The sequence below is a fragment of the Pangasianodon hypophthalmus genome, chromosome 1, assembly GCF_027358585.1.
Source record: "Pangasianodon hypophthalmus isolate fPanHyp1 chromosome 1, fPanHyp1.pri, whole genome shotgun sequence".
In the NCBI taxonomy this organism is placed as follows: domain Eukaryota; kingdom Metazoa; phylum Chordata; class Actinopteri; order Siluriformes; family Pangasiidae; genus Pangasianodon; species Pangasianodon hypophthalmus.
Window position 1 is genome coordinate 7,303,024 of NC_069710.1, and position 27,893 is coordinate 7,330,916.

A 27,893-nucleotide genomic window follows, 5' to 3' on the forward strand; every position below is an offset into this window, starting at 1 on the left:
TCATTCTCACATTCATCTTGGAGAGTCATTTAGCATGCAGTGAGAGATCAGCTGTGACGTAACTACCCGATTTTAAAACCCCAGAAGCAAATGGCACCTCACATCAATTCCACTTCATTGCCTTGAGGGCTTTTTGGCCAAATCCGACGACAAAAATCAAATATATTCATTTTGAGTGTTGCAGTTTTCAAGTATGACTTTTTTTCCCACCTAAACTAGCTTATAGTTTACTAAAACTAATACTCTTACCAAATGCAGTTTGTTTTAAACCTTAAAGGCTATCGGTTTGCAGTCTGACCAGCAGTCAGTAGCTTGGCGCCGTTGGCGGGAGCCGCGCGCGCTGACGTTTCAGCAGCAGCAGCGGCCACGCGCGCCGAGAGGGAAGGCATCGCGCCTCTTCTCACATCCATCTGAGCGGCTCGCGCACACAGAGCCCAGCATTACAGCGCACAACTTCACCGGGAGTCGCATCTGAGCCTGAAGTTAGAGCGATGCAACACAGTCGCCATTTAAAGTCCAACTACATTTCATCGACTTCTTTTTAACACCCACAAAACGACATTTTCTCTCTTTCTTTCTTTTTTTTTTTTCTTCTTCGGAACATATTGCTGTTTTTTTTCCGGTTGATGCGAGACCTTCTCCGTCATATGGAAACGATGTGGACCTTACACGACTCTGTTGGATTGGTTTTCTTTTCCTGTTTGTCGATCCAGATCGGATTTTCTCTTCAAGGTGAGTGATTATTAAAAAAAATAAATAAATAAATAAAAAAGAAAAGAAAGAAAGAAAAATTTTGATAGATAGATCATATTTCTGATCACACTTTAATCAAAATGATTTGTTTTCTTTGCTCGTCCTGGATGACGCGCTTATATCGATCACAGTATTAATCTCGATTGATGTGATTCGCAGGTTAACTGGCAGAATGATGATTTTTAGGGCATGTAGTCTAGTAACAACTGTTGATTTCGGATAACTGAATAATGTGCCTTTTGGCCCCGCTAGTGACCATGCATGGTGCTCGCTCTCGCCAGAGCTCGTGATGCTCTTTCTTGCCGTTAAGCGCGAGGGAATAAACTTTGAAGGGGCGTCACGCGCGAGCTGCATCTCAAGTTGTCGGATGTGCAGAAGCTAGGCTCGTGTTCGGGCTTTGGCTTCTCACGTTCAGCATCCCCCCCCTCCCTTCAACCCCCCTCCCCCCCAAAAAAAAAAAACGTGGATGCAAAAGTCAGTTTACCATGTGGACTATTAATTTGTGTAGACCTCGAACTGTAGTTCGAACGGAACTGGCTTTTTTTTTTTTTTGGTGGAAAAATAATCCTATGAAATATGTTCCCCATAAATTAGCCCATACTCGTGGGCAACTAGAATCAGTACTGATCTTAAACGTTGCCAGGCGATTTTTATTATGTGATGCATAATATAATTCGGCTGCATTTGAACTCATCGTAAAAGAGTAACATCGCGACAGACTGTGCTTTTCTGTTGCGCATTTGCCATGGCTCATGTATGGGCGCGTTTGCTTCGCAGGCAGATTCACCGATCTGCCATCAAACATCACTGCCAGGGAGGGCCAGAACATTGAGATGGCGTGCGCTTTCCAGAGCGGCACCTCCTCCGTTTACTTGGAGATCCAGTGGTGGTTCATCCGCGCTCCTGAGGAGCCGAGAACGAGCGAGGAGGAGGAGGAGGCGGAGGAGGAGGAGACCGAGGTAATCACGCGTTATGGCGCTACAAGATGGGGAAAAATCTAAGAGTGGTGGACTATATAACATTACATATATATACACTTGTTCAGATCCCCACTTTGTCTCATTTTCAAAGGATGTTAGATTATATTATATTTGGTTTGGAGATGACGTCCTAAAAATTCATCAGGCTTATCAGTAAGGAGGGTAACAACTGTACAGCTTTTTTTTTTTAATTTCCTAATTGAATGACAAAAGCTGTAGAAATGATGAACAGTATGAGCTCACTGATAGGGCGAAATAAGAAGGATGGTAAACATAAATAATATATCATATTTATAACAGATAGATAGGTAGATAGATCTAGTGTCCAGGTATATACTAATTTTCCATGTGTTAGTGGCAGAATGTATCATTCAGGTAATATTCTGTAAAAAGTGCCATCTATGAACACTATATAAATAATTAATTAATGCATCATTTGTCTATAAGCTTAACACAAACGAACAATTACAAAGGTATGTCAACAGCGGTGGCTTTAGTGAGTATGCATTTGTGTCGTCTAACCAAAGTGATCATGATACTTTCTGCTTTGAGAGCACATTTCACTATATAAAGCAATTTGCTCATATCGACAAGCCAGTGCTAAAATGAAGTGATCTTCTGGCATTTACTGAATATTAGCCTGCTGATAAATATGGATAAATTGATCAATCAGGTGGAGTAGGTATACCTTCACATATGTTGAAGCTGAACTATGTTCATCTACTGATTTGCTTGACTTGAGAGACCAGAAAAGCCTTGCTTTGTAAAGTTGCAACATCTATATCTATTGTGCAGAAATGCTTTGAAACGCAAAGCTATCCATTATCTCTCTACTGCAGAACAGTCCTTATGTCTTTATGTTCCTTCTGTTTGACAGAGCTCAGAAACCTCCTGCATTCTATATTGTTTTATCGCAGTTATTTTTTAAATGTAAGTTGAGTACGTATGTTGTGTTTAGTGAGCTGCATATATATATATATATATATATATATATATATATATATATATATACGCACACACATACATACATACCTCAAATGGAACTGCGATTTTGATGGTGAAAAAAATAATCCTATGCATATTATTTCTATATATATATATATATATATATATATATATATATATATAGTATTTACATGCACAATATAGTCTTTATATAATTGGCTGCTGTTTATATAAAACTCAGATATACTCAAAGCTGTCAGTGTGACTCAATGTCAGTGAGATTCCACCAGCATGGTTCCCACTAAATTTAAGTCTCACCTTTCTTGAGATCCCCATAGATTTGTATGACACACTCGCCGTAAGGCAACTGGACTCATTTTGAAGGACAGGATGTAGGACTGAGGCATATCTGGAGATGGCATCTTAGGCTTCCAGCAGGCTTATTAGTAATGGCATTGCTTGAATGACAACAAGTCTGTGTGTGACAGTCTGTGTCTGTGATGTTTCTAAAAGGAGCTGATCTTGAAACATTTGTGACAGCATTACAAAAGCACTGTGACACCCATTTGTAGTGTGTGACATGTTCTGTGTTTATTTATAAAGCAAATTGTAATCTGTGTTACACCTTATCATGTCTAAGACTGCCTTGTAGCTCACATTTTAGAGAGGCACAGATATACTTAACCTTGTCACAATGCTTCATAATCACTTTGAGCAAATGCCATGGCTTGTTGTGACATTCCATTAAGTCATCAGAGCTGTTTTTTATTACAGTAGAATTGCAGTCAATGGCACTGCAGTAATACCACTGCTTGCTCGTGTTAAGCCTTCACTCAGTCTCTGTGTATTTGGCGGCATTTTACAGTTTGTCATCGCTGACACCAAGAGCAGACTTGCTTCCTTTCATAAGTGCCTTTTCCTTCACCTGGTCTGCACAATGAGGCAAAGGTAGCTCTTTTTTCTCTCCCCAGAAAAATCTGCTTGGGTTTAATACCACTATTACTACACTATTGTTGTCACTTATCATGCACATATTGCTGAGGCTTTGATCCACGATTTCTATCAATTTCAGATCTGGAATGACAATAGCTGCTGTGCCATAAGTGGCGTTGTTCATAGAAACTCATTCTTTCCAAAGCAGCATGCTTCAGATGACAGGCAGCTGGGTCTCTGGTGAGCTGAGGCTTTGACCAAAACAAGGATTGAAGAGGTATTCTATGAAAAGATGTTATTGACAAATCAGAGTAAGAAGATGGGTGACTACTGCAAATGGGCACTGAGATGTTACACTCAAAGTGCTAACCTATGAAGAGTATCCATTTAGAACATGAATATGAATTTGTATTCAGCATACTGGTGATGTGGGCTGCAGCAGTAATGTTGTTGTGTTAAGCATAATATAAAGCTGATGTCATGCATGGGTCTGAAAATGAGAAGGGAGAGCCCTTTGAGATCTTACACTCTTAATAATAATGAATGAAGAAATATTCATTTAAATATTTGTAATGGTATCAAAATTATAATGCTATCAAAATCCTAATGGGTGAATCTGATGTTCTCAAGTAGGATCAGTGACAGATGGTGATGATATTGAACGCCATGTAGCAGGGGGTGTCACCATAGGGATAAAACATTTGTGCATACACATTAAACCACACATTAATTGTGCTCTTTTTTAAGTCAAGTATTCCAAGTCTGTAATCATGCCATGTCTCTTCCAAACAGCAAGCATGGTAAACAGAAAAGCTGCACTTGCCATTACACAATTCTTTCATTCATAACAAGGAACCCAAAACATACTGTATGTTTCTGCTATTTGTCCCTTTTCGTAATTTGTACTTTGACTGCACAATGTATGCTTAGTCTGTTTACTTCTAGTAGCTAAAAATGAATTAAGGAGAAAGTAATCCCTTGAATAAATCTCTGTGGACACCAAATCAAGGGAATATTTCGCATTGATACTCTGCATGAATCTACGGTCTGGGTTAGAAAGAAATCAGCTCAAATCTCTACCTTACACACTTCCGTATATTTTTACTTAGCATCATTGGTGTTTTTACTTAGCATTATTATTGTATTTGTTCCACAAATGAAAAAAAAAAATCCACTTAAGCAAAAGCAACAGTCAACAGTAAATAAGATGATGTGGGTGTCAAAAATTAAGTCTTATTTTTATGTATTTTTTCCCCCTGAAAAAGAGAAAGTCCCTGCTAGTATGAAAAATGTCATTCCTGGAATAACATCTCTTTCTGTTATTACTGCCATTTTATGTCATCAGTGTGCACCTCTTACAGCTCCTTTCTTGAGCCACTTGAAAATCACCAGCTTCCAGACAAAAAAAAGCTTTTGCATGGCTCTGCATTTCATTTATTTGTTGAAAACTTTGACCATATATTGCTTGAATCAACAATTTAATCCCTATTTTGCTAGTGATTTGTTTATTCAGCATCTCTTTCATCATTCATTTAAATCAAGACTCTTATTACTTTGTATTGATAACTATCTAGCCAGCTAATGTGCAACGGCAATAATTGGTTGAAAGGAATGTTAGTCCATGGACAATTCCTACTTGAAGAAATCATGTTTGCTAGTCCTGAAAATATCGTTGTATCCTAATTCTGAGAGCAGTTCATAGCTGGTACCACCATAGCAGGAACACAGCAACTGTTTTTCTATGCATATACAAAATGATAGATCAATTGTCAAAGACATAATCATCCCTCAACTGAGATTTGGTCTGAGATTCTCAGAAGCATGTGTGTATGTTTAAAAGAAACCTTTTTCTCCCATCTTATTATGATATTTTGCAACTATGCTTTAGGGAAACCATATTCACAAGAACTGATTTTAGAAGTGAGGAATTTAGATTTTACCTCTCTGGATAAAGAGAATGTCATGCATAATACATTGAATATTCATTTAAACCAGATAAAGTATGCTTTTTTTGTTTTCCATTCTTTATAAAGTCCCTCAAATTAATTGCATAGAAATGTCTATTAGTGTAGTCATGTCATGCATTAACATATATTAAAACCAAGAGCTCAGTGAACCAGGTTAAGTCACCAGCAGATTACTCAAGTAAACTGGCTCATCTGCAATGTTGGCATGTTCAGATCTGGACAGCAGATTCATTTGATTATTCTGACCCTCACCAATCCTACTTCCATTGTTTAATTAGGCATCACGGTGCTTCCAACTGGTAGAGCAAACACATGTCTAGTAGTCAAGGCCATGAGCCTGACAACTGGGATTTAAACGGCATCTGTGGTACCAGATCACCAAAAATTCATCTGGAATTCCTGAAAAATAACAAAGGCAGGGGTTAAGTGACTCACCATCAAGTTGTGCATCTCCAGTATGTGGCTGTGTGGCGGTTATGCAGGGTTGCCTACCGAGCATGTTCAAACACTTGACAAAGCCATGTGGGTAAACATTTAAAATGATCTACTGGCAGATTTCATAAGTATCAATGTCTGCATCACTGGGAATTGTTTGTGACTAAAATGCATTAACATACTTTAGCTAAACAGTCCACCAACATTAGTATAAAATTGTGACCATATCAGCATCTGTGAATCTATAACGTACAAATAATGCTCTGTGTGATGCGACAAAACGTGGATTACAAAGGTACTATCTGTTTTGTTGCTAATTGGCAGTAATATGGTCAATTTGCTGTTCCCTTTTGAAAGTACTCAAATGGGAACACTGTGTGGGCCTCGAGTTACCAAGCATGTGTATAATTGTTAAAATTGAATATTATGCCTTGCTTATTACATTTTGGCTGACGAAGAATTTTCATACAAACAATTGTGATTTAATTGTCTATTATATTGATTTTTTTTGCCAATAATATAGGTATAATGGTAGTGGTAGTGTAAAAATGCACACAGTAGTAAAGTAAAATGCACACAGATCTGAAGTAGAACCATTTATCAATGCTGAAAATGTAAGTAAGGTTGATTTCAGTCTGGTGTTTAGGCTGTCAAAAATGGCAAAGAGAGCCATGAAGCAAATAATAAAGTAAAATAATAATTTAAACCCTGCACCTACTGAATACACGATTACATAAACAATGTGCCATAGAAAAAGTTCTGTAAATAAATAAAGTATTATGGCAGAACAAGCCATATACTTTTAGCAAAACTTACAGATCCACTAAATATTACTGTTAGGTAACAGAAAACACTTACACATGGTGCATAGGTCAGATCGTTTGAGAATAATGATTAAACTATCATGGTGCAGTGATTTGATAAAACTGATGAACTCAACAAGAAAAAGCCGGATATTTGCTGAGACATTCTGCTTAACAGATTACATACACTGATCAGCCATAACAATAAAATCACTGACAGATGACGTGAATAACATTGATTATCTCGTTACAGTGGCACCTGTCAAGGGGTGGGATATATCAGACAGCAAGTGAGCAGTCAGTTCTCAAAGTTGATGTGTTGGAAGCATGAAAAATGAATAAGTGTAAGGACAAGGGCCAAATTGTGATGGCTAGACGACTGGGTCAGAGCATCCCCAAAACAGCACGTCTTGTGGGGTGTTGCTGGTATGCAGTGGTTAGTACCTATCAAAAGTGGCGCAAAGAAAGACAACCGGTGAACGATGTGCTTGGGGAGCGAAGGCTAGCCCATCTGCTCCGAACCCACAGAAGAGCTACAGTAGCACAAATTGCTGAAAAAGTTAATGCTGGCTATGACAGAAAGGTGTCAGAACACGCAGTGCTGCAGATGGGGCTGCATAGCCATAGACCGGTCAGAGTACCAATGCTGACCCTTGTCCACCACCAGATGTCCCTACAATGGGCATGTGAGCATCAGAAATGCACCATGGAGCAGTGGAAGAAGGTGGCCTGGTCTGATGAATTATGTTTTCTTTTACATCATGTGAAAAGGCAGGGTGCATGAGTGTCACTTACCTGGGGAAGAGATGGAACCAGGATGCACAGTGGGAAGAAGGCAAGCTGGCAGAGGCAGTGTGATGCTCTGGGCAATGTTCTGCTGGGAAACCTGGCATTCATGTGGATGTTACTTTGACATGCACGACCCTCCTAAACATTGCTGCAGACCGAGTACACCCCTTTATGGCAATGGTATTCCCTAATGGCAGTGACCTCTTTCAGCAAGATAATGCGCCCTGCCACAATGCAGAAATTGTTCAGGAATGGTTTGAAGAACATGACAGAGACTTCAGGGTGTTGACTTGGCCTCCCAATTCCACAGATCTCAATCCGATCTAGCATCTGTGGGATGTGCTGCACAAACAAGTCCGATCCATGGAGGCCTCACCTGGTAACTTACAGGACTTAAAGGATCTGCTGCTAATGTCTTGGTGCCAGATACCACAGCACGCCTTCAGAGGTCTTGTAGAGTCCATGCCTCAACAGGTCAGTGATGTTTAGGCAGCACAAGGGGGACCTACATAATTTTAGGCATGTGGATTTAATGTTATGGCTGGTCAGTGTATATTCTCTTAGGCTTTCTCATTCAGCCTGGTCTCTGGTCAATGTTCTAGCAAGTTCCCTAACCCCGATGGCTGATGACAATAAGGATGGCAGCTCAATGAAAACACTTGGCTCTGATAACTGCTCCCATCGACCAGTTCCTCATTAAGAAGACACATTGACGATCAGTGTTGTCACTGTCCTGATCATTCTGTTACCTGCAGATGGGTTTTGGGTCTCAATAAATGACTTTTTATGCTGATCTATGACCATGTCCTCCTTCTAAAGCAAGTCATTTAAAGCATCATATTAGAAACCACAAAACCAATCTGGGTTTTTCAAAAAAAAATCATGTGTTTTACTTGCATTATCAAGAAATAGATCTCTGCAAATAGTGCACAATTACAGTGAAACTGACAGGCAAAGTAAAGACAGCATGCTTATCTCAAAGTTTACACAATGAAAATGTTACCATGTGATAATGGTAATTCATCATGGACAGACAAGACTATGGTGGCTTTGTGAAAGAACATTCTACACTCAACAACACAATTAGGAATTACCACTTTCCACATTTAAATGTATAATTAATACATTTAAATATATCAAATATATTAAATACACCATTATTGGGCCATTATGGTTAATTAGCTGCACTTAGTGAAAGAGCCAAACAATTTCTCAACAAAAACGTAGATTTAAAAATCAATTTTTAACTAAAATCTACTGATTAAAGAATCATTTATTATTGCATGCTCATTCGTTAAACCAGGGGTTGTCATACTTTTTGCAGTCAAGGACTCCTTTAACTGCAAAATAAATTCCACAGACCCCCTAAAAACAGATTTCGTTTATGAACATAATCAAACTGTTCGAATATTAGGTTGATTATTTAAATGTGAGCAATAATATTCTGGCTATAAAATATAAAATCAAATAATGGACCCCCTGGCTATTCTTTATGGAAACATGGGGCTATGAGTAGCACTGGATTAAAGTATACATAATATACGGTACATTGCAGCATCACATCTCTTGGACTGATATTCATACATCTAATGACTGACTGGAGAATACAAGAATGGAAATAAGAACTGCAAATATTGGGTCTATCTCTGTTCCCATTACTTATAAACACTTCCCAGTGGACATTTGTAATGGAATGGATGTCATGGTCTTTGCAAATGGCACTTAATAGAATTTGAACTAAGAACTGATCCAAGAGGGAGCTGTATTTGCACACATAGACATAGTTTAAATACTGCTGTGCACTACAAAAGAAAGTGTAGGAAAAGCAAAAGGGGAACAAGAAGGAATTGATCAGGGCCTTTTTTGTTTTTCTTTGTTACCGTACATAATTTCATTAGAAATTCTATGAAAAGTTTAGTGGAGAATGTCTATGTGATATATAGCTGGCCTAATTCAAGAATGCACAGTACATTTGACCTTTAAGGCCTAGGTAGAAAAATATTGTGGTGTTTAAAATGCAATACATGATTTAATTAATTAAACAATACATCCTGCACTTCCTATTTTCCAGTGTATATGTGCGCCAGTCAGATTATAATTGGGAGTTGTTCATGATGTTTTCAGTAAATCTATCACAGAGCATGATTAAACAATAGTACAGGACTTTTTCCTCATTTAAATGACATATATGATAGATTAACAGAGTGGTTGAGATATAAATATTTTTCCTCAAATCATGTTCTGCATTGGTACAACATTTGGCATGGCTGATTAGGTTTGATTGCTTCTAAATGTCATGACATTTGACCTTAATAATCTGTGAGTGCAGCAGCATGACAGAGCAAATGTTTGTCCTCCGTGTGGAATGCATGCTAGTGCAGGTTGAACTTCAACAAGAGGACTGACATTAAAAGCACTACACATAGCTAGCAAAAAAAAAAAGGCACTGGGTATACACTCTTAGGGCCATATTCAGAGTTAAGTGCACAAATAAGAGGATTTAATAATGAAATTGCACACATTGTTATTCTGACATAACTACAAATTTCTGACAATTTGATATAACCACAATATGTCACCCTGAAATTATGGTTTGGGCTGTAAGTACACCCAAAAGAACTTTGGAATGCCATTTGAGGGGCATACATGATCCTTATGTCCCTTTAAAGTTATTTAACTTTTTATTTTGTTGAGATATTGCTTATCTCAATGACAAGCATGAATTTTTCATGAATAACATTATGAATTAAATTACAGTGAGCTGTAAGCATAGAAGATGGGTGCTCAGTCAGCTTATCCTTCAAACCATGCTCAGGTTTTCTTTACAGAAGAGCACATTGAACTAAAAAAATTGGCATTATTATATCCATTTGACAATTCACAATTTTAAAATAAATGTATGATAAAATAGCTTTTATCCCATGCACATATCCTATGGGATAGCTTCTATCCCACAATACAATTTCATGACCTTCATTTAGTATCTTTTTGCTTCACTAAGTTGTGCACGCAACTAACTGTTGTCTGGTAATATAAAAAATAAAATGCACAATAATAGGGTGTAGTATAGGATTCAAAATGCAGCACTATACTGGCAGTACTAGACCCTGTTATTAACTGTTTCAATGCTTGTCATCTTGTCATTTATATATCATATTATGTATTAGTCTTTTTATTTTTTATTTTATGTTGTTTCTTGCTGTTATGTTGTATTTTATTACATTTGGCAGCAAGGAAAAAGAACACTATTTCCTTCTCCATTCTGTGTGTTCTGTGCCTGATTTTTTGGGGGCTTAAAAGCGAGTGTGTGTGTTTTTAAAGGTAGTGGCCTAGATGCTATTGAAAAACCCCTTCTTAGACACCTCATGTAGGTTACACAATTGCTTATGTATGTTGACATAAGCAATTGTGTAACCCATCTCTGAAAATGCGTAACATCCCCGGCATAAATATTGACTTAAAATTGGTCAGTAATTTCTAAATATGACATTTGGCTTTAATGCTCCAAGCTCTAAAAAGATCAGATGGAGAAAACTGCCAGTGAGCTGTAGGAGAAAACCCTGAGAGGTAAAATTATCTACAGAGATATCCTTACTCTGTGATTTGCCGAAAGGCTAAGATTTGTTTTAGAAGCCATTTCAGTGAGGGTGCTCATTTATCATGGGTGAAAAGTCAATTTTTCCCGAAAGTAGACAAATAAGAATTGGTGTGACTGCAGTGTTAAATGAGTGCATCTGCAGTGTATGTGCTGTCTTAAATTACAATGACTCCTCAAAAGTGATTTTCCCACCATAATCATGGACAAAGGATACTGCAACAAGCTAGAGAGAGTGGCGCAGGGAGGAAGAGATGGGGGAGAGAGAGAAAGAAAATGAGTGGACAGAAGGATGGAGGGGGAGGAGGACGAGGATTCAGTGAACATGCACTATGCAGTGAAGATGCCAGCAGCGTGGTCCAATTCAATTTACTAGATCAAAACAAACGTTGTTCTCTTTGAAGACACTGGGCACGAGGGCATCCAATTAGTGAATGACTTGCATTTGATCTGTCGCAGCCTCTTGCAAGAACATGGCTAGAGCTGTTCTTGCCACATGCACAAATGTGCATGTCTGCATTATGCTTTACAGAACTGCTTGCGGCGCCAGCCTGTTGTATTCAACATTGGGTTATATTGCATTGTTTTAAAAGAAGTAAATGAAATATGACAGAATTGTTTGTGTGCTACTCTGGACCCTGTTGTGGTGGTTGCATTGTGCCAGCAAATCTGTGTTCAGTCATCCTGTTCTGCCTCCAACTGTTCATGTGTCACTTGTGGAAAGGAAGCGGAAGGTACTGCTGTTTTGTTAAATTGGGAAATTAGCACAGACTAGAATCCAAAGCTTAACTGTAAATTACTCATGGACTTATATTGATTGGAATCTCAAGATAATCAGTGTTCGATTGCATGGGATTAGAGGAATTTATTTGTCAGAAAAAAGGTTTACAAGTTGTGAACTTTATCGCAAATTCATGCATGAATGAATTAAAAGCATGAACAATAGAAACACAAGAGTGAGCCATGCTCTCTTCTTTCCGTGCACACTGAAACACCCCAGAAGAAATCTGTAGCAGTGCATTGATGATGCACAAACATTAAAATCTAAAGCACCCACAAGCTCCTGTTGGTGAGTGAAATATACTAAACAATTGATGTTATAGCATCATATTACATTTCATGGAAGGAGCTTGGCTTGGTAAGATTAATGATGATACAGTTTAGATAAAGAGTTTGAGAGAAAGATCCATTTAAATCCAAAAATGTCATGTTTCTTGTGTTTTTGTTTAAAATATATACTCTATTAAATTCCTTATTTGTAATTTAAATTGGTTATTGTTTTCGTAACAGGGAATAATGATTAGATTGACCCTAGAAGAGAAAGTCAGTAGTGTAAAAACATGTTAAATGTTAAATTGTTCCTCACAGTTTTATTTTACATTATATTATTTTAAAATGACAAATGATATTTGTCATAGCTGTTCACACATTCGTTTTGTGCAGTCTTATTGTTTAGGTATTTTGCCATAGTTTTTAGGACTATTATAGAATTAAATATATAACCTCATGTGCCCCACATTCTGGGCAAATACCATAGAGCGTATGTGCCTCCTCGGTCTCCTATGCTAAACTATACACAGTGCCTATCTAAATACCCCTCAGTCCTTTGCTATAATGGGATGAATTAAGAGCCAATTGTGACTCTTTGGAAGAGAAGCCTGTGGACGTCTGCCTGCAGCCGTAAAGGAGATGAGTGCCCACACATAAAAGTGGCAGATTAGATTAAACACAGACGGCTCAGTTTGATGTGTGGGATGACTTTGACCCCCTTCTGGGTTTAGCCTCTTGCCCTCTGCTCTGCCAATGGGCCTCTTGCCTCTCATTCCTGCCACCAAATAAAATGCATTCACTCAGGAGGGCTTCGGCTCATGCAGCCTGCTCAAATGGAACTGCCACACTGTTTTGATTAAGGATGTCGATTTGAAGCTGTAATTGCCACTGCGCCTCATTGTGTGAAAGTCGTTGGCAGAGGGTAGGAAAAGCATATTGTATTGTGTGGCAACCGATGAGCACTGATTAAATGGTATTGTGTGTATTTGTGGGTTTTTCACAGCTGTGCTTCATAAGTACCATGTAAATAATAGTCTTAAAAGCTACAAAAAAATCGTCAATACAATGAATGTTTTACTGCATGGACAAAAACCTCTTGTATTACATTGCTATGCAATCATGCAATCAGGATATTTAGTATTAATAAATGGCATTAAACTTCACAATGTGGAGAACACACTCTGAATCAGGGATTTCAGATATAAACATGGAATTTGGTGATTTATTTGGACAGATTATTACAAAAAAAGGAAATTTGACCTAGCATTAAGATTGTTTACATTTAAAGAACTATAGGGTTATGTCAGACTTAATCTTGTTATTTTTGTTGCAAAAAAAATAAGTTAACATTATAAAGATATTATTTTTATGCCAATACAGTAAGTATAGTTTTTTTTCCACAATTTTTTTGCTGAAAAGTATCAAAAATAATACTCAAATTGAAAGTTTATATATGCTAAGACCTTATTGAGGTTATTGAGGGCCTTTATGTTTTAATATATTAATATAAACAAAATTGTGAGATAGAACCTTATAATTATAAGGTCTCAATTTGTTGTTCTTTTAGTAAGGAATAAAACACAACGAGAAGTGCTGTTGAAAATAATCAATGGCAGGGTTATGTGATGCAGCCCGACGTGAAGCATGTCCCAAAGTGTTTTATTCCTCATATACTACAGGAATTTGCCAAGGTTTACAATTTTTTTTATTAGTTAATGAAAGTTACATTGTACATTTTAACCTTTTATATAGAAATTATAGTAGTATTGTAGTAGAACAAGCACGTTAATATAAACCTGTGATTTGAATTACAGCTGGCACTCCTGTCAGAGCTCTGCTGTTATAGAAAGTTAATCAACACCTTACCAATCGGAATCATGAATTCAACAGTGCTGTGGCACAAGCAAACATTTGTCCGCATTAATTCTCTCAAGCTTCTGTGTCTTTGTGTATGTATGTTTGCACAGTGGATTAACTAGTTACACGTGAATAAGAATAATGTTGAAATGATTAGCACCACAGTACCCAAAAAAATAGCTTTTTTTTTTTTCCAGCTCACTCAATTTGTGTTGGTTTTTGTTAGCTCACCTTGTTTACTTAGTATCATGGCCACAACATTGTAGAATCAATGTACAGTTGATTCTACAGGCATCATATAGGGAATTAAATGTTTGAGCAAGCGTTACATGTATTGAACAGAAATGTTAGCGTGAGGGTGAAATATTCCTTGGTTATCCTCTTCAGTCTTATACAACATACAGACATAGTGATGATAAGTCGTGAAACAAGGTTAAAAGTTTGCATATTTGAATCCCTACACAAAATAAATCTGATCAAGTGCCAGAATTCTTCGGCTTAAAATATTACAGTCTAATAGTAAAAGTAGGGTATTGTACGTATGAATAAACCCTGATGAAATCATTCATCCGAAAATGTTAAACATGAAAATAGTTTACTGCAGTAGGGATTTCAAACTCTAGTGCCACATCACTTCACAGATGTGCCTACTTTACCTACATCAACTTTTTGGCAAATTATCAGTCCCTTCATCAATTAAGCCAGACATGTTTTAGAGAGAACATCAGAGTACTAAGGTTCTATAGTTAGACAAATGCACTTAGCTACAGAGCTGCAAAACACCTGGAGCTTTTTACTTTTAGATATTTCTTATTGACTCATTGTATATAATGTAGGGAAAACAAGTGCATGTTTTTAACATTGTGTATGCTTACTGTAAATGAACCTTTCAGTAGTTTTTTGTTTTTTTAAATTTCTTAAATAGTACATAATTTTTTATTGTATCATGTGAATTATGGTCTGCCTCATGTGCACAAATGCCAGTAATCATATTTGCCAGTATCCAAGACACAAGGTTTTGTGAACATGTTTGCAGGGATCTTATATTATAAAAAGAAAAAGATTGTATTGGTCAGCAAAAACTCTAATTTGTGATCTATTTGTGTGTGTGTGTGTGTGTGTGTGTGTGTGTGTGTGTGTGTGTTTTGGACCAGACAGTAAAGTCAGGGGACAGCAAAGACATAAGACACATATAGAGCCCAGACAACAAAAAAAATTGTGCTTCAGGGAAGGATGTGGAGCGAAACCACTCCAAATCCAAGTGAAATAATTCATTCCAGGCTGTCAGTCATGGGCAGATAGAATGTCTAGTTCAAGGCTAAAGCCATCCATCATCTCGGGTGTCTCTCCCTTCATAGTGAGTCACACCTGCAGATCCTAAATGGCTTCATACAGGGCAATGTTAATTGCACCTGCTGAGGCATCTGCTGAGTAGCCAACATAAAATGTGTTAATAAGTGTTGGGCCACCACGAGCTACCAGAGCAGCTTCAGTGCTCCTTGGCGTAGATTCTACACGTCCCTGAAACTGTACTGGAGAGATGAACACCATTCTTCAAAAAGATATTGGCTTCATTTACTTATTATAGGCCTTGATGCACATTCCAATATTTTGACACAGAGTGTCCCGCCTGTTTGCATATATGTAAGACTTGACTGACCCATATCCGATTTCCATTTGTGGTTGTAACAAGCTTCACGGATGGGAAAGGAGGAGGCGGGAACCAAGTGAACGCCAATGTAAAGTTTAATAGTAAACAGAACTCAAACATAACAAACACCAAATGCAGCACAAACATAAAACATTCATGCTTCTATCTCTCTCAGGGCATTTCCAGCCGCTCTTATCACTCTCTCCCACTGATTAGACAGCTCAGTGTGACGCGTGCATCCTCACCACCTGTCCCCTCCCTCTTGCTTGTCACAGTGGTTAACTCATTTTAGACCAAAATGCCGAACAGAACCTTGTCATGATATACTATATGGACAATTGTATGAGGACACCTGACCATCACAGGCGTATGTGGGCTTTCCCTAAACGGTTGCCACTAAGTTTAAAGCAAAGATTGTCTAGAATGTCTTTGTATGCTGTAGCATTACAATTTCCCTTCACTGGAACTGACAATGCCCCTGTACACAAAACGAGCTCCATGAAGACATGGTTTGCCAAGGTTGGTGTGGAAGAATTTGAGTAGCCTGCACAGAGCCCTGACCTCAGCCCCACTAAAAAGGTTCTGGATGAATTGAAATGCTGATTGCACCCCAGGCCTCCTCACCCAAAATCAGTGCCTGACCTCACTAATGCTCTTGTAGCTGAATGGGTAAACCCCCTTAGCCATGTTCCAAAATCTAGTGGAAAGCCTTCCCAGAAGAGTGGACTGACTGTATCTTTGCTCTGCCATGGCCTGAGAAATATCCTTGTAGACAGTGCGGTTTCTGTAGTTTTTTTTTCCACCCAACAGATTGACAAGCCAGTTTATTTCACTGACTAACCTCATTTCTCATTTAAGCACCAAATGATTATATGGTCTCACCTATATGAGCATAACAATGACTGTAATTTTAGAATTATCAGGGAAATTAGATATGAGCATTTAGATGTGAGTTAAATGACCAGATATCAGATATGTTTTAGGTTTAGAACCTCATTTGAATGTAGCCCTTATTGGATGTGAAGAATCTGATCCAAGTTAGAAGACAGTGAAAAAGTCAGAATTGATTGGCAGTATAAATGCAGACACTCCCTCAGCTGGGGTTTTGATAAAGGAGGTGGTGGAGCACGCTGTCTAACTAGGTTTAGCAGCAGTCATAGCTTATGTGCTATGAGCACATGAGGTTATATACAGTATATCATTTTCATAATCAATAAACCATTAAGTTAGACCTTGTGCCCTGTTCATGGGGTCATCCTGGAGAGACCACTCCCATCAGGGTAGAAATGTTTCATTGTAGGACAAAGGTGATCAGTCAGAATATCAGTCAGAATAATGTTTATGTTGATTTACAAAACAGAGCAAACACTTTTTTTTTCTTAAATCTTTAGAAAAAAAAAATCAGACAATTAATAATTTTGACAGCTAAGTTGTCAGGTACTGGGTTAGATTTACAGGATAGTGATTTTATTTATTTATTACTAATTTTATTTTGTATTAATCTACTCTGAGCCAATCTGCAGCCCTTGCTTTTGCAACCTCTGATCTACATGAAAAACATAACAGAACATATTCTTCATTTTAATACTTTTGTTTTGCCCACATACCTTCTCCCAGAGCACACTCTGAACTTTAATTCAACATGGATATTAGTTTGATAAATGCATGATTTACTGAGAAAAGGCTATTGCATTTAGAGTATTTAAAAATGTTAAAGCACACATAAGATGCTTTGAGTACAAAGTATCTTGATTATTCCTTGTGAATACAATTGCATTACAGCAGTATATACACCAGATATGTTTGATCTACCTACCACCAAATAATATTATATCAAGATGTGATTGAAATGTAGACTTTCAGCTTTAATTCAAGGTGCTTAACAAAAATATTGCATCCCTCCATTTTCGCAAGCTCAAAAATAATTGGACAATTAACTGATAAGTAGTTTCATGCCCAGGTGTGACATGTTTCCTCGTTATTTCATGACGAATTAAGGACATAAAAGGTTCTTTAATGTCTGATGACTTCAAACCAATTGAGCATGCTTTTCACTTAATGAAGACAAAATTGAAGGCAGAAAGACCCACAAGCAAGCAGCAACTGAAGGTTGCTGCAGTAAAGGCCTGGCAAAGCATCTCTGGCAAAGCATTTGCTGATGCCCATGGGTTCCAGACTTCAAGCAGTCATTGACTGCAAAGGATTTGCATCCAAATATTAAAAATAATCCTAATATTTATGATTATGTTAGTTTGTCCAGTTACTTTTGAGCCTGTGAAAATGGAGGGACTCCATTGTAGGCTGTAATTCCTAAAGAGTTAATGCAGTATTTTTGTTAAATTAATGCTGAAAGTCTACACTTTTCACATCTTAGAGGCAGAATTATGAAAATTGTGTCACTGTCCAAATACTTATGGATCTGACTGTAGAGGTACACTGGCTAGAGGTACACTGAAATATGATGTGCAATTAGGTATATATTTAAACTTATTTTCTTGCTGTAACTCTTAACACAAAATGAGAATGAGTGAGTGTTCCATTCAATTAAATATCCACTGGATGAAACCTTCCTCTGCAACTTATTACAGTCTCCCTAAAATTCTGAGAGAGGGCATTCATGGCTTTCTTCTTGTATGTGAACTCTTGATAACCTATGAAAAATCGATTATATTTAGACTCAAATCATAGTGGAGCCCAGCTTTTAAATAATGCAACACATGCACTTTCTTAGAATATCAAGTTAAACGAACAAAGAAAAAAAGCACTTTTTCTTTGTTCCTTTTCACTTTTTCTTTGTTCCTTTTCACTGTCTGTCAGCACAATGCTGACAGACAGTGAAAAGGAAATGCTTCAGTGTGATATTTGATTTATTTGTGCAATCATAAAGCCTGTGGACTTTCTAGTGTTTATCTGAACTTAGTTTGAGATTTTATGTGAACTCCCAATGTAAAAATTCATGTTAAATATAAGTGCTAAATTCATACACATTTATATCTGAGAAGTTAAGGGTTAAATTTAAAAAAAAAAAAAGTCCACCCTGAACATCTTGGCTATTAATATTATATTTAACAAGTGATCTTCGGTGGCATCCAAGATTTATTTTGTAATGAAATTCTGTGTTGATTTTTTTTTAGTTAAAATGTATTCATTAATGTTTGTTTGTTTTCACTAATGGTTTCCTACATGACCCACAATGCCGTTCGACTGTCTGCTGATAGTAGAGCTAGTGAGAATTAGCCTTTGCGTCCTCTCTCCCTAAAAAGAGCGATGCAGCAATGCTTTTATCCATTAGTTTGTCTAGCTCTTTCACCTCCTCATCTGTACACACTTCTCAAACAATTCAGTTTCCAAAGTTTCAGCTTTCATGCTAATACCAACACCATCATTCTTGTCATTTCGATGTTCTCCGGGTCTCTGCTGTAACGCAGAACAACTGTGTTCCATCTCCATTGCATTCTGGAACTTTGAGTCCAACGTTTGCACCAATGTTTCCACTAATTCTATGTTAGATTTCTCATTAGTATGACAGTGATCGTTGCTGGAAAATGGTGAGTCAGAATAGAAGCTTTTGCTCCTTTGGTTTTAGGAGCTAACAACAAAACCTGACCATAATCACTTATGTTTGAGATTGCTGATTTTTTCCCCCCTGTTATCATCGTTGTATCTTTGCTAGCAATGTCCCCTTGTGACATCTGTGCATCAGACAACCACTAACCTCTCACAGGAATAATGAAAACACAACGCCAACCACCTAAATAGCACCAGAGTCATTCAAGAAATCACAAATATTTCAATATAAACATGTTTACTGGGTGTCAGGGTGGAGTTTTTGAAGGTCAAGGTTCCTCAAGAGCCTAACTGTGGTTTTCTTGCAGGCTCTCTTGCAACCTGTTTTAGCAGAGAACCTTAACTGCAGTTCCACTCCTCACTGAGTCTATGTATCTAAACAGTGTAATATGCACCCCAAACTATATTTAAAGCATGATATTCTGCTAGTTGTTTTATTAAAGCTATGAGTTCTCCCTGTACTCACAAAGCAAGGTGTATTTTAGTGCTCAAAGCCTCAGTAAATTGAACCAAGCATGCAATATTTGTAAGTCATGTTATACCCTGAAGTCATGAACAAATGTGACAAGTATTCCCTTGTTCTATACCTGAGATAAAATCAATCACCAACATCTGTCTCTTCTTAGACTCACTGGAGTTAACAAGTCATTTCCTTCAAGATGTCTACATATGTATAACAATTCTCTGCAGTTTAGAGATTTATTACTTGAATCAACAGAACATCAACACACCAAAGTGCAAGTGAAATATATGTACACACACACACACACACACACACGTTTGCAAGCTAGCAAAATTCATTAAGTTCATAGTTGTCAGGAGCTGCCAAGGAGTACATTATATGTCTTTGAGATTTCTGGGGATGTGTTGCCAGTGTTATGAAGGACTGTCAGTGAAAAAAAAATATCATACCTTTGATAGCTTGAAGACACAGCAAACACTGGAAGTAGGCTACTGAGGAGATTTCCAATGGTGAAAATAGACAGAAACTATTGACAAGGGTAGAAAAGTTGAGGTCTGTACCTGTTCTTTGAGCAAAGCTTCTGATTTATGGATCATTTTGGATGACTCTCGACATTTACCAGTGAATATTTTGTGCAGTATCATGCAGTGAAAAGGAATGAAGGAATAACATGGCTATTCTAAAGCTTACCATGGGTTGTAGTTCCTCATTGCAAAGACAGTAATGTACTTAACACATAATTAAGTAAACCAGTTGCACTGATATTCTCCATTAGGGCAACAAAATCTAAAACACAACAAAGTGAGAATATCAGACTAGCAGGCCACTCCTGATGATGAGAGATAATTATATTGGAATCTGCTCCGTTAAATGTCATTAAATGTACATCCTGATGTGTGATTATTAAGAAAACTGCTTAAGTGCATGCAAGAGCGTAATTAGCCCTTATCTCTCTGCTCTTAAAAGTGCAAGTCCAGAGGTTGTTCGCCTCGAATTAGTCGAGGCCGTGCTGAGAAATTTGCAGATGCACACACATTTGTTTTATTCCACGGAGCCCTGAGGTCATTATGTGTGAACGAGAGTATGTTTAGCATATGTCTACTCAGCTGTGGTTCATCTGGTCCAGGGGTTGCTAAAGCACTGGCGCTGCCATTATAATGTATCTGTGCTCCATTTTGCATACGCAGGGCAAACGCAGCAATAAAGGCTATGTAACGTTTATTTGGTATTCGTTTTTTCATCTATGCCATTTAACAGTCTTTGAGATTGCTTTATATCCTTGCTAAAAGAGGGGCGAGGATTCATAAATATAGCAGAGAATGAGGAGACCAGAGGGCTAAATTTCATTGTAATGAAGTACAAATGCGACACAACCACAGCCATTCATAGGCGCTACACCTTTTTTTTTTTTTTTTAAACCAGAATTGATGCCATTCTCCTTTTCTGACATTAATTTAGCACTCAGACTTCAGAGCCTCATGCATTATGCAAAATGATCATGGGGCACCTTTTAAAAGAAGCTAATCTCGCTGAACACAAGGCAAGACAGGGTCTTCTGAATGAAGCAGCCTATTGTAAAGGGCCAACAATCAGAAGTGGTCCATCAAGAACATCCTGAGACTGGTGGCTCCATAGACGGTGACGCATTTACATTTGAATGGTAAAAATATTTTGTTGTTGTGTATAGGGCTATGCATAAAAGGTTGGCTTCAATTTCCCAAAACTGTTGTATTGTATTTGAGTGGTTAGAAATTTGTTTTACCTAAATAGGCTTGAAAATCATTTTGTACATATCTGCAAAAAATTGTATTTGGTAGTTCGGAGGTCATCAATTTCAGCCCTGCAGGGACAGAAGCTAGTGATTCAACTTGGAGGTAAATTAACAGGCTTAAATCAAGTTGTTGTACTCCCAATTGAATGTTAGGAATCAGGGTTGTAATTAGAAATCCATTAGATCACAATTAGCTTGTGTTTGTTGTATTTGTACGAATGGATTTCTATTGGAGGTCCAATTTATGGTACACGGTAAATTGTATAAAGCTAATTGTGATAAAGTACAACATTTAAGAAGTGGGAGAGATTATGACTCAGAAATTATTTCCTTCCATGTGGCTTTGTAGGTTTTACCATATTTTCAATTCTCTTTCAGTGTCTAGCCTTCACAAAAGCCAACCATGGCATCAAGCTTGATGCCAGTCATTTTACAAGAACCCTTTTTCACCGTTCATTCATTCTTCATCTTCTGTAACCACTTTATCCTGGTCAGGGTCACAGGATCAAGAGTTTATCGTAGGGAAACACAGGGTGAGGGGTAAAGGCAATATGGGTGTCTTGCTGCAGCATCCCTCGAGCAGCACAGGGTTAGGGGATTTCCTCAAGAACCTGGTGGCTGTAGTCAAAGGAAGAACACTTAAACCTAAAACCCTCCAGCACAAGCTCTGCATCCATAGTGCCCATGCAGGGATAAAACCAGGAACCCTTCAGCTCCACTGTCCTTTGTACCTCTTCTGTGTGACAGGCTTTTTTTCCTGATGTTGTTTCCTTGATGTAGTACTTTTTGAATATTTTAAACTTACTAAATAGCAGGAAAAAAAAGGTTTTTTAGCTGCCGTCTGTCGCTGTGACTGTTCTAATGAACCATCGTTCCCTTCAGCTGTCAAGAAAGAAATGCCTTGTAGAAACTGCATGATGTCTTTTCCTCTCCCTTGAACAGAAAAAGCTACAGAGTCTTTGAAAAATTTACAGGCTGTATTGGTACTATGACTTGCAAATGAGAATTTCAGAGCATGATTATTAAGAGATGAAGTGGTCTGAACTTCTGAAGGTGAAGGGTGTTGATGTAAGATCTCTATGAATTACTGTTAAGGTGGATTAAAATTATGAAAACCTGCAGGCAGCCTTTCATGTTTTTGATGGTTCCGTTAAATTCCAGATGGAACTGATACCAGAGCCTGACCCAGATGATGAAGGAACTAAAATAAGTGTAAGTAGATGTTTTTCATGGGTACTGATTGCAAAATGCAAATCAAAAATTGGTAATCAAAATGAATGATTGACAGATTGGATGCTTTAAACCTTGCTGCCTGTTCCTCTCACAGACAGTCAAGGTCCAAGGCAATGACATTTCCCACAAGCTTCAAATTGCACGGGTGAGCAAGAGTGATGAGGGCCTATATGAGTGCCGCGTCACTGATGCCAACTATGGAGAACTGAAGGAGTACAAGGCCCAGGCCTTCCTAAAGGTCAATGCAACAGTCCGTAGAGGACTCATCAAGAAGACATCACCTCTGCACCTGACCAATAAGAAGCCTCGTAAGAGCAGCTCGGCTTTAGGCCAAGACAGCGATGGTATGAACTCAGACCAGCACTCCCAGTCCTCCTCTACCTCGCAGGCATCACAGTCTAAAACAGTCAAACACAGCGCTGGATCAGGTAAGAGTGGCTCCCGGCACAGCTTTTGCATTCACAAGATTTTATTATTTATTTATTTTTTTACTACTGAAGGGTTATAGAGGCAAGTGTAAAGGAAAATTTAATATCTTTTTCCTTAAAAACCCCAAGAAACCATAACTTGGCATTATCATTAAAAATAATGCTATGCAGAGTCACCTGCATCACATTCAAGAATGCCAACAATCTGCACCTGGAAATGTAGCACTGCTCCATAAAACTATACCGGACTCCACACTTTAGCCTTACACCAGCTAAAATACAGCCATTTCACTATTGTCCAACTCTGAACATTCAGGTATTTTTAGCTGTTATTAAAATTACATTTTATTACAGTAACATTTATCGGATTTGGCAGCCATCCTTATCCACAGAATATTACAGTAGTCCTTTATTATCTCCATTAAAAAAGCATGCTAGTGCAAATAGGTCAGATTTCTGACAGCTAAATAATACTGTCAGCTAAAATTGTGTTGGAATGAAGTTAGTACAAGGAGTTAATCATTTTAATTTAGTGCTTGTTTAAGTGCTTACTGAAGAGGTCTTCAGTCTTTGTTTGAAGACAGTTACTCAGCTATTCAGACAGCAAAAGGACGTTCATTCCACCACCTGGGTGCCAAGCCAGAGAAAAGTCATGATGCATGTCTTCAATTTATCTTAAGGGATGATCAAGTAGAGCTGGGACTTTACCTTGTGTAGTGATAAATGTCAAATCTCTCAACTGCTAATTAAGTTTGATACACATTTTCCTGAATGTATCAGGCATGAAAGCTCTCAACTGGAGCTACTAGAAAAACATTAAATACTAGATTCATTCATAAATTCAAATTCTAAAAGTAACTTTTAAAGCTTAATAGGTTTTGTAATTTGCTTCATACGAACTGCAGCAACTTATAATGGAATTTATTGGAGTTCCTGTAAAGAACTTTATAGGCCATTTCACCTGCCAGTAAAAGCCATACCTCTCCTCATCAATTTGATAAAGTAGATATTGCATAAGGGGAATAGTGCTGATCCTAATAGAAAATTTATTTGAATCCTTTTGAAACGGTTGCTTCACACAAGACTGTAAAAGTAAAAGTAGGTTGTTATAGGCCTGTTTTATTAGACAACTTTTATCTTTTAATAAATATGAACTTTTAAGTGCTTTTTATATTGATCCAAAATTAGACTGACAATATTTTAGATTAAAACCTTACAGCATGTGTTTCAGCGGTATGTTAGTAAGGATCCTACACCCTGACAAGCCAGGGTGAAAGGCCAGTTGTGCGTGTTGTCAGAGATGGCTGAAAGGTTGGAAGGGCATTTCAACATGGTGAGCAACTCTGCTCTAACAGAATATCTGATATTCACCTCAATCTCGCATGGGGATGGCAGACAAGCTTCGCACGCTGTCTCTCATACACACACACACACACAGAGCCCCATCTACAGAGTAAGAGAGAGAAGAAAATTGCTGTACAATACAACATTTAGATATACCTGTAAAATTGCAAAAAAAAAAAAAATCTTAGCAGGTGGAAATATCTGGAATGTAGTCAGATTTAGTTAATATTTGTTTTTATAAGATAACAGACCATAAATAAAATGATTAGGCCTATTACTATACAATTTTACTAATTTCAAGATTGAAATGTTCTATGATAATAAGATAAGATAATATTGCTAATTTTTAACATTTGCAATCTTGAAAGAAAACAAAATAATCTACCAACAGAATAAGAAAAATTAAGGCGTGAAATCATTAGCTCAAGTTTAGCTCATATTCATAACTACCACTAACTCCAATGCAGAGCTGGAATGCCTAAGGCACATTTGCCTAACTACACCGCCACAGTACGCCATCTAGAAGATCAGCAAGCTCAAATTACAGGCCGTGATATTCTGACATGACTCTTGACTCTACTTTTAGCTAATTGGACAGAACTGGTTATAAAAGTGCAGATGCAATGTATAATGGACAGATTCAGAGAGCGAAAACAGCCAGCAGGGATGATGCAACATTAGGTTACATTATTCTTGTCATAGAGTATCCTAGGGTGGCAATTTAGAGACAAATGATTAATTATTCTCTATAAAGAGGAGGAGGAAACCACGGGATACTTCAGCCAACTGAGATTGCTTCTCCAAAGCAAAGCTTCTGCTCAGTTGATCACTATGGGCCAAATGAAGTCTGGCAGGGAGGAGCATGAGGTCACAAGCTTGTATCTGTCTTCTCTTCTTTCTATTCTCTGCTCCTTCCTGAGAGAGACTCCCTAGACACTCCTCCTCTCAAACAAGTGCTTGGTGTAAAGGAAGAATCCCGTAAATGTCACAGTGATTTACCGAAAATTTCATTTTCCATTTCCTCAATGTTGCCTTTTTATTAGGGGTTTTATGGCCACATATACATCTCTCTCTCTCTCTCTCTCTCTCTCTCTATTTTCTTTCTTTCTAACTTTCACCTTCTTTTTTGTAGTTGTATATAGAACACCTCCTCTGATATTTTTACCATAACTTTGAGGAAGCAATAAATCAATATATCGATAAATCAATAAATCAATGACTAGTTCCTTATTCTCAGTCAACAAGCTTCTCTTTTAATAAATGCACACGTTTTAATTGCCTATACTTCATGTTGTGATTCTTCTGATGGAAATTCATGAATGGATGCTCCAGTTTATGAGTCCCATTACAATATCCATTAATTCACTCCCTCTTATGCAAAATGATCATTCATAAATCATCTTGTTACATAATATGTTAATAGAACTGCAAACATACTTTAGGAGAACAGTTATGTATTTGATGAATCCTGGTATATTCCCCTAATTCAGACATTAAAGCCCTTACAGGGACGTGGTGTGTAATATATGGGAAAAAAATAAACAAACAAACAAATAAGTAAAGGGGGGGGGGTCTTTCACATTCATCTACTGCCCTTGGAAAGTGGAAAGACACGCAGGCTCAAAACTGACAATGAGAAACTGAGACATTGAGATTTTTTTTAAATGCATAGCTGAAGAACTATAATTCTCTATCGTTGACCTTGCTAACTTGAAGTAAAATATGGGCACATTTCCTAACCTGCTGACACAATTTTCAATTCTCTGAGGGGAAAAAAAATACAGGGCTCCAGAGTGACAGATGTTAGATTAGACTGTTAGATAAAGCCTCTGCACTAGAGCACTACCAGTATTGCAGGATTGCTAGATGTTCAGACAGAGCCGAGTTCCCAACCCATAACATCATCTTCTCTTTGTGTAACTAGCTGTGGAAATAGGTATCAGAATTCAGGCTTTTCCGGGATTCCACAACATGTTTACTTGCAGTAAATTTACTGGTTTCTAGCTATAACGAGATCCATAACTGGCAAAATGCATGTGCTTCATGATACCTTGTGAATACTGACTTGGATGTAATTGATACCCATGATTCACTGTTTACTGTTTGCTCTGTCAGCTTTAGGCTAACAAATGTGCCTGTAATTTCTTCTTCCAGGTACCAGGATAGATACGAGCTATGGACTCACTCTCCTGCTTTTTGCTAGCGTATGTGTGAGGGGAGCTTTGCTATAGTCTGGGACTATTTTTTCCCCTTTCACTGTTCTTTTAAAGCCAAGAGAAATATCATCTGCTATTTCCATAGCACGGACACCACCGTTGCCCCAGTTTTTGCACCCAATGTTCTAATTATCTATACCAGAATCACTTTTGGTCAAAAATATAAGGCCTAGAGCATAAGACTGTATTCTTGGACATGTATTTGGTGACCCCGATATTAACATTGGATGGACATGAACTAATTATGGACTTATATCTCATCCAGATATTATTAATAATTTGGTTGTATTTTCTTTCTGTTCATATCCAGCTGTGAATTTAATATAAGATGCTCTAAAGCCTGGAAAGAATTTATATTTGTGTATTATATAAATATAAATACAGATACATATATAATGATATGATTTTGAACCTTCTTGGACTTTGTACAGCCTGCATCCATCCTGGAATATTATGTGTTCAAGGACACTGAAGTAAATGTGAATATAACAGCACTGACATTTAAGTAAATATTGTGGCTGGATAGGAGTTCTGCTTAACTATGTGATGTTCTGCGCTGTTTAATCTGCTTTGAAGTTTCCTGATTTTGTTTTATGCAGATTGTTCGTGCTCAAATGCACATGCTATTCCTTTGTTGTTGTAGGGTTTTTTGTTTTGATATTTTTTCTTTTCTTTTTTTTTATTTTGCATAATAAATGTGAGCTTATTTCTGTTATCAACCTGTTAGTCATGGTTTGTCTTCAAGGACAACAAAACTCTTTTTTACACATCATGTGCATGTCTTAAAAAAATTATGCCAGGACATGTACTAATTAGCTGATAATTAAGTCAGAAAATGCTGACCACTTTCTATATTGCATGAAAGTTTTTTTTATTTTCAGGAAGGAGAAAATATGTGACAGGAAATACTCAAGTGAACGTCTGTGGACCTATGAATATCTTATTGTCTTATTGACTAAAGATGCTTAAGTGCATGTGTGTTTTGGTATTTCATCCTATTTCCACCAACTGGAGTATGATATGGTGATATTCTTTTTGATATTCTAAGCATACCTTCATTTCCACAAAGTCTTGACCATCTGCCTTCCTGCTTCAAACTCCATTACACTCGAT

At 37.6% G+C, this 27,893-nt stretch overlaps 1 protein-coding gene across 1 annotated transcript; it reads left to right on the top strand.

Moving 5' to 3' along the window:
* vstm2a (V-set and transmembrane domain containing 2A) lies at window positions 1–27,495 on the top strand. Its single transcript, XM_026914177.3, has 5 exons — window positions 1–732; window positions 1,531–1,712; window positions 22,721–22,771; window positions 22,887–23,220; window positions 26,719–27,495. The coding sequence occupies exons 1-5, from the start codon at window positions 627–629 to the stop codon at window positions 26,793–26,795; spliced, it is 750 nt and encodes a 249-aa protein (XP_026769978.2). The 5' UTR covers window positions 1–626; the 3' UTR covers window positions 26,796–27,495.
* The last annotated feature ends 398 nt before the right edge of the window (window positions 27,496–27,893 follow it).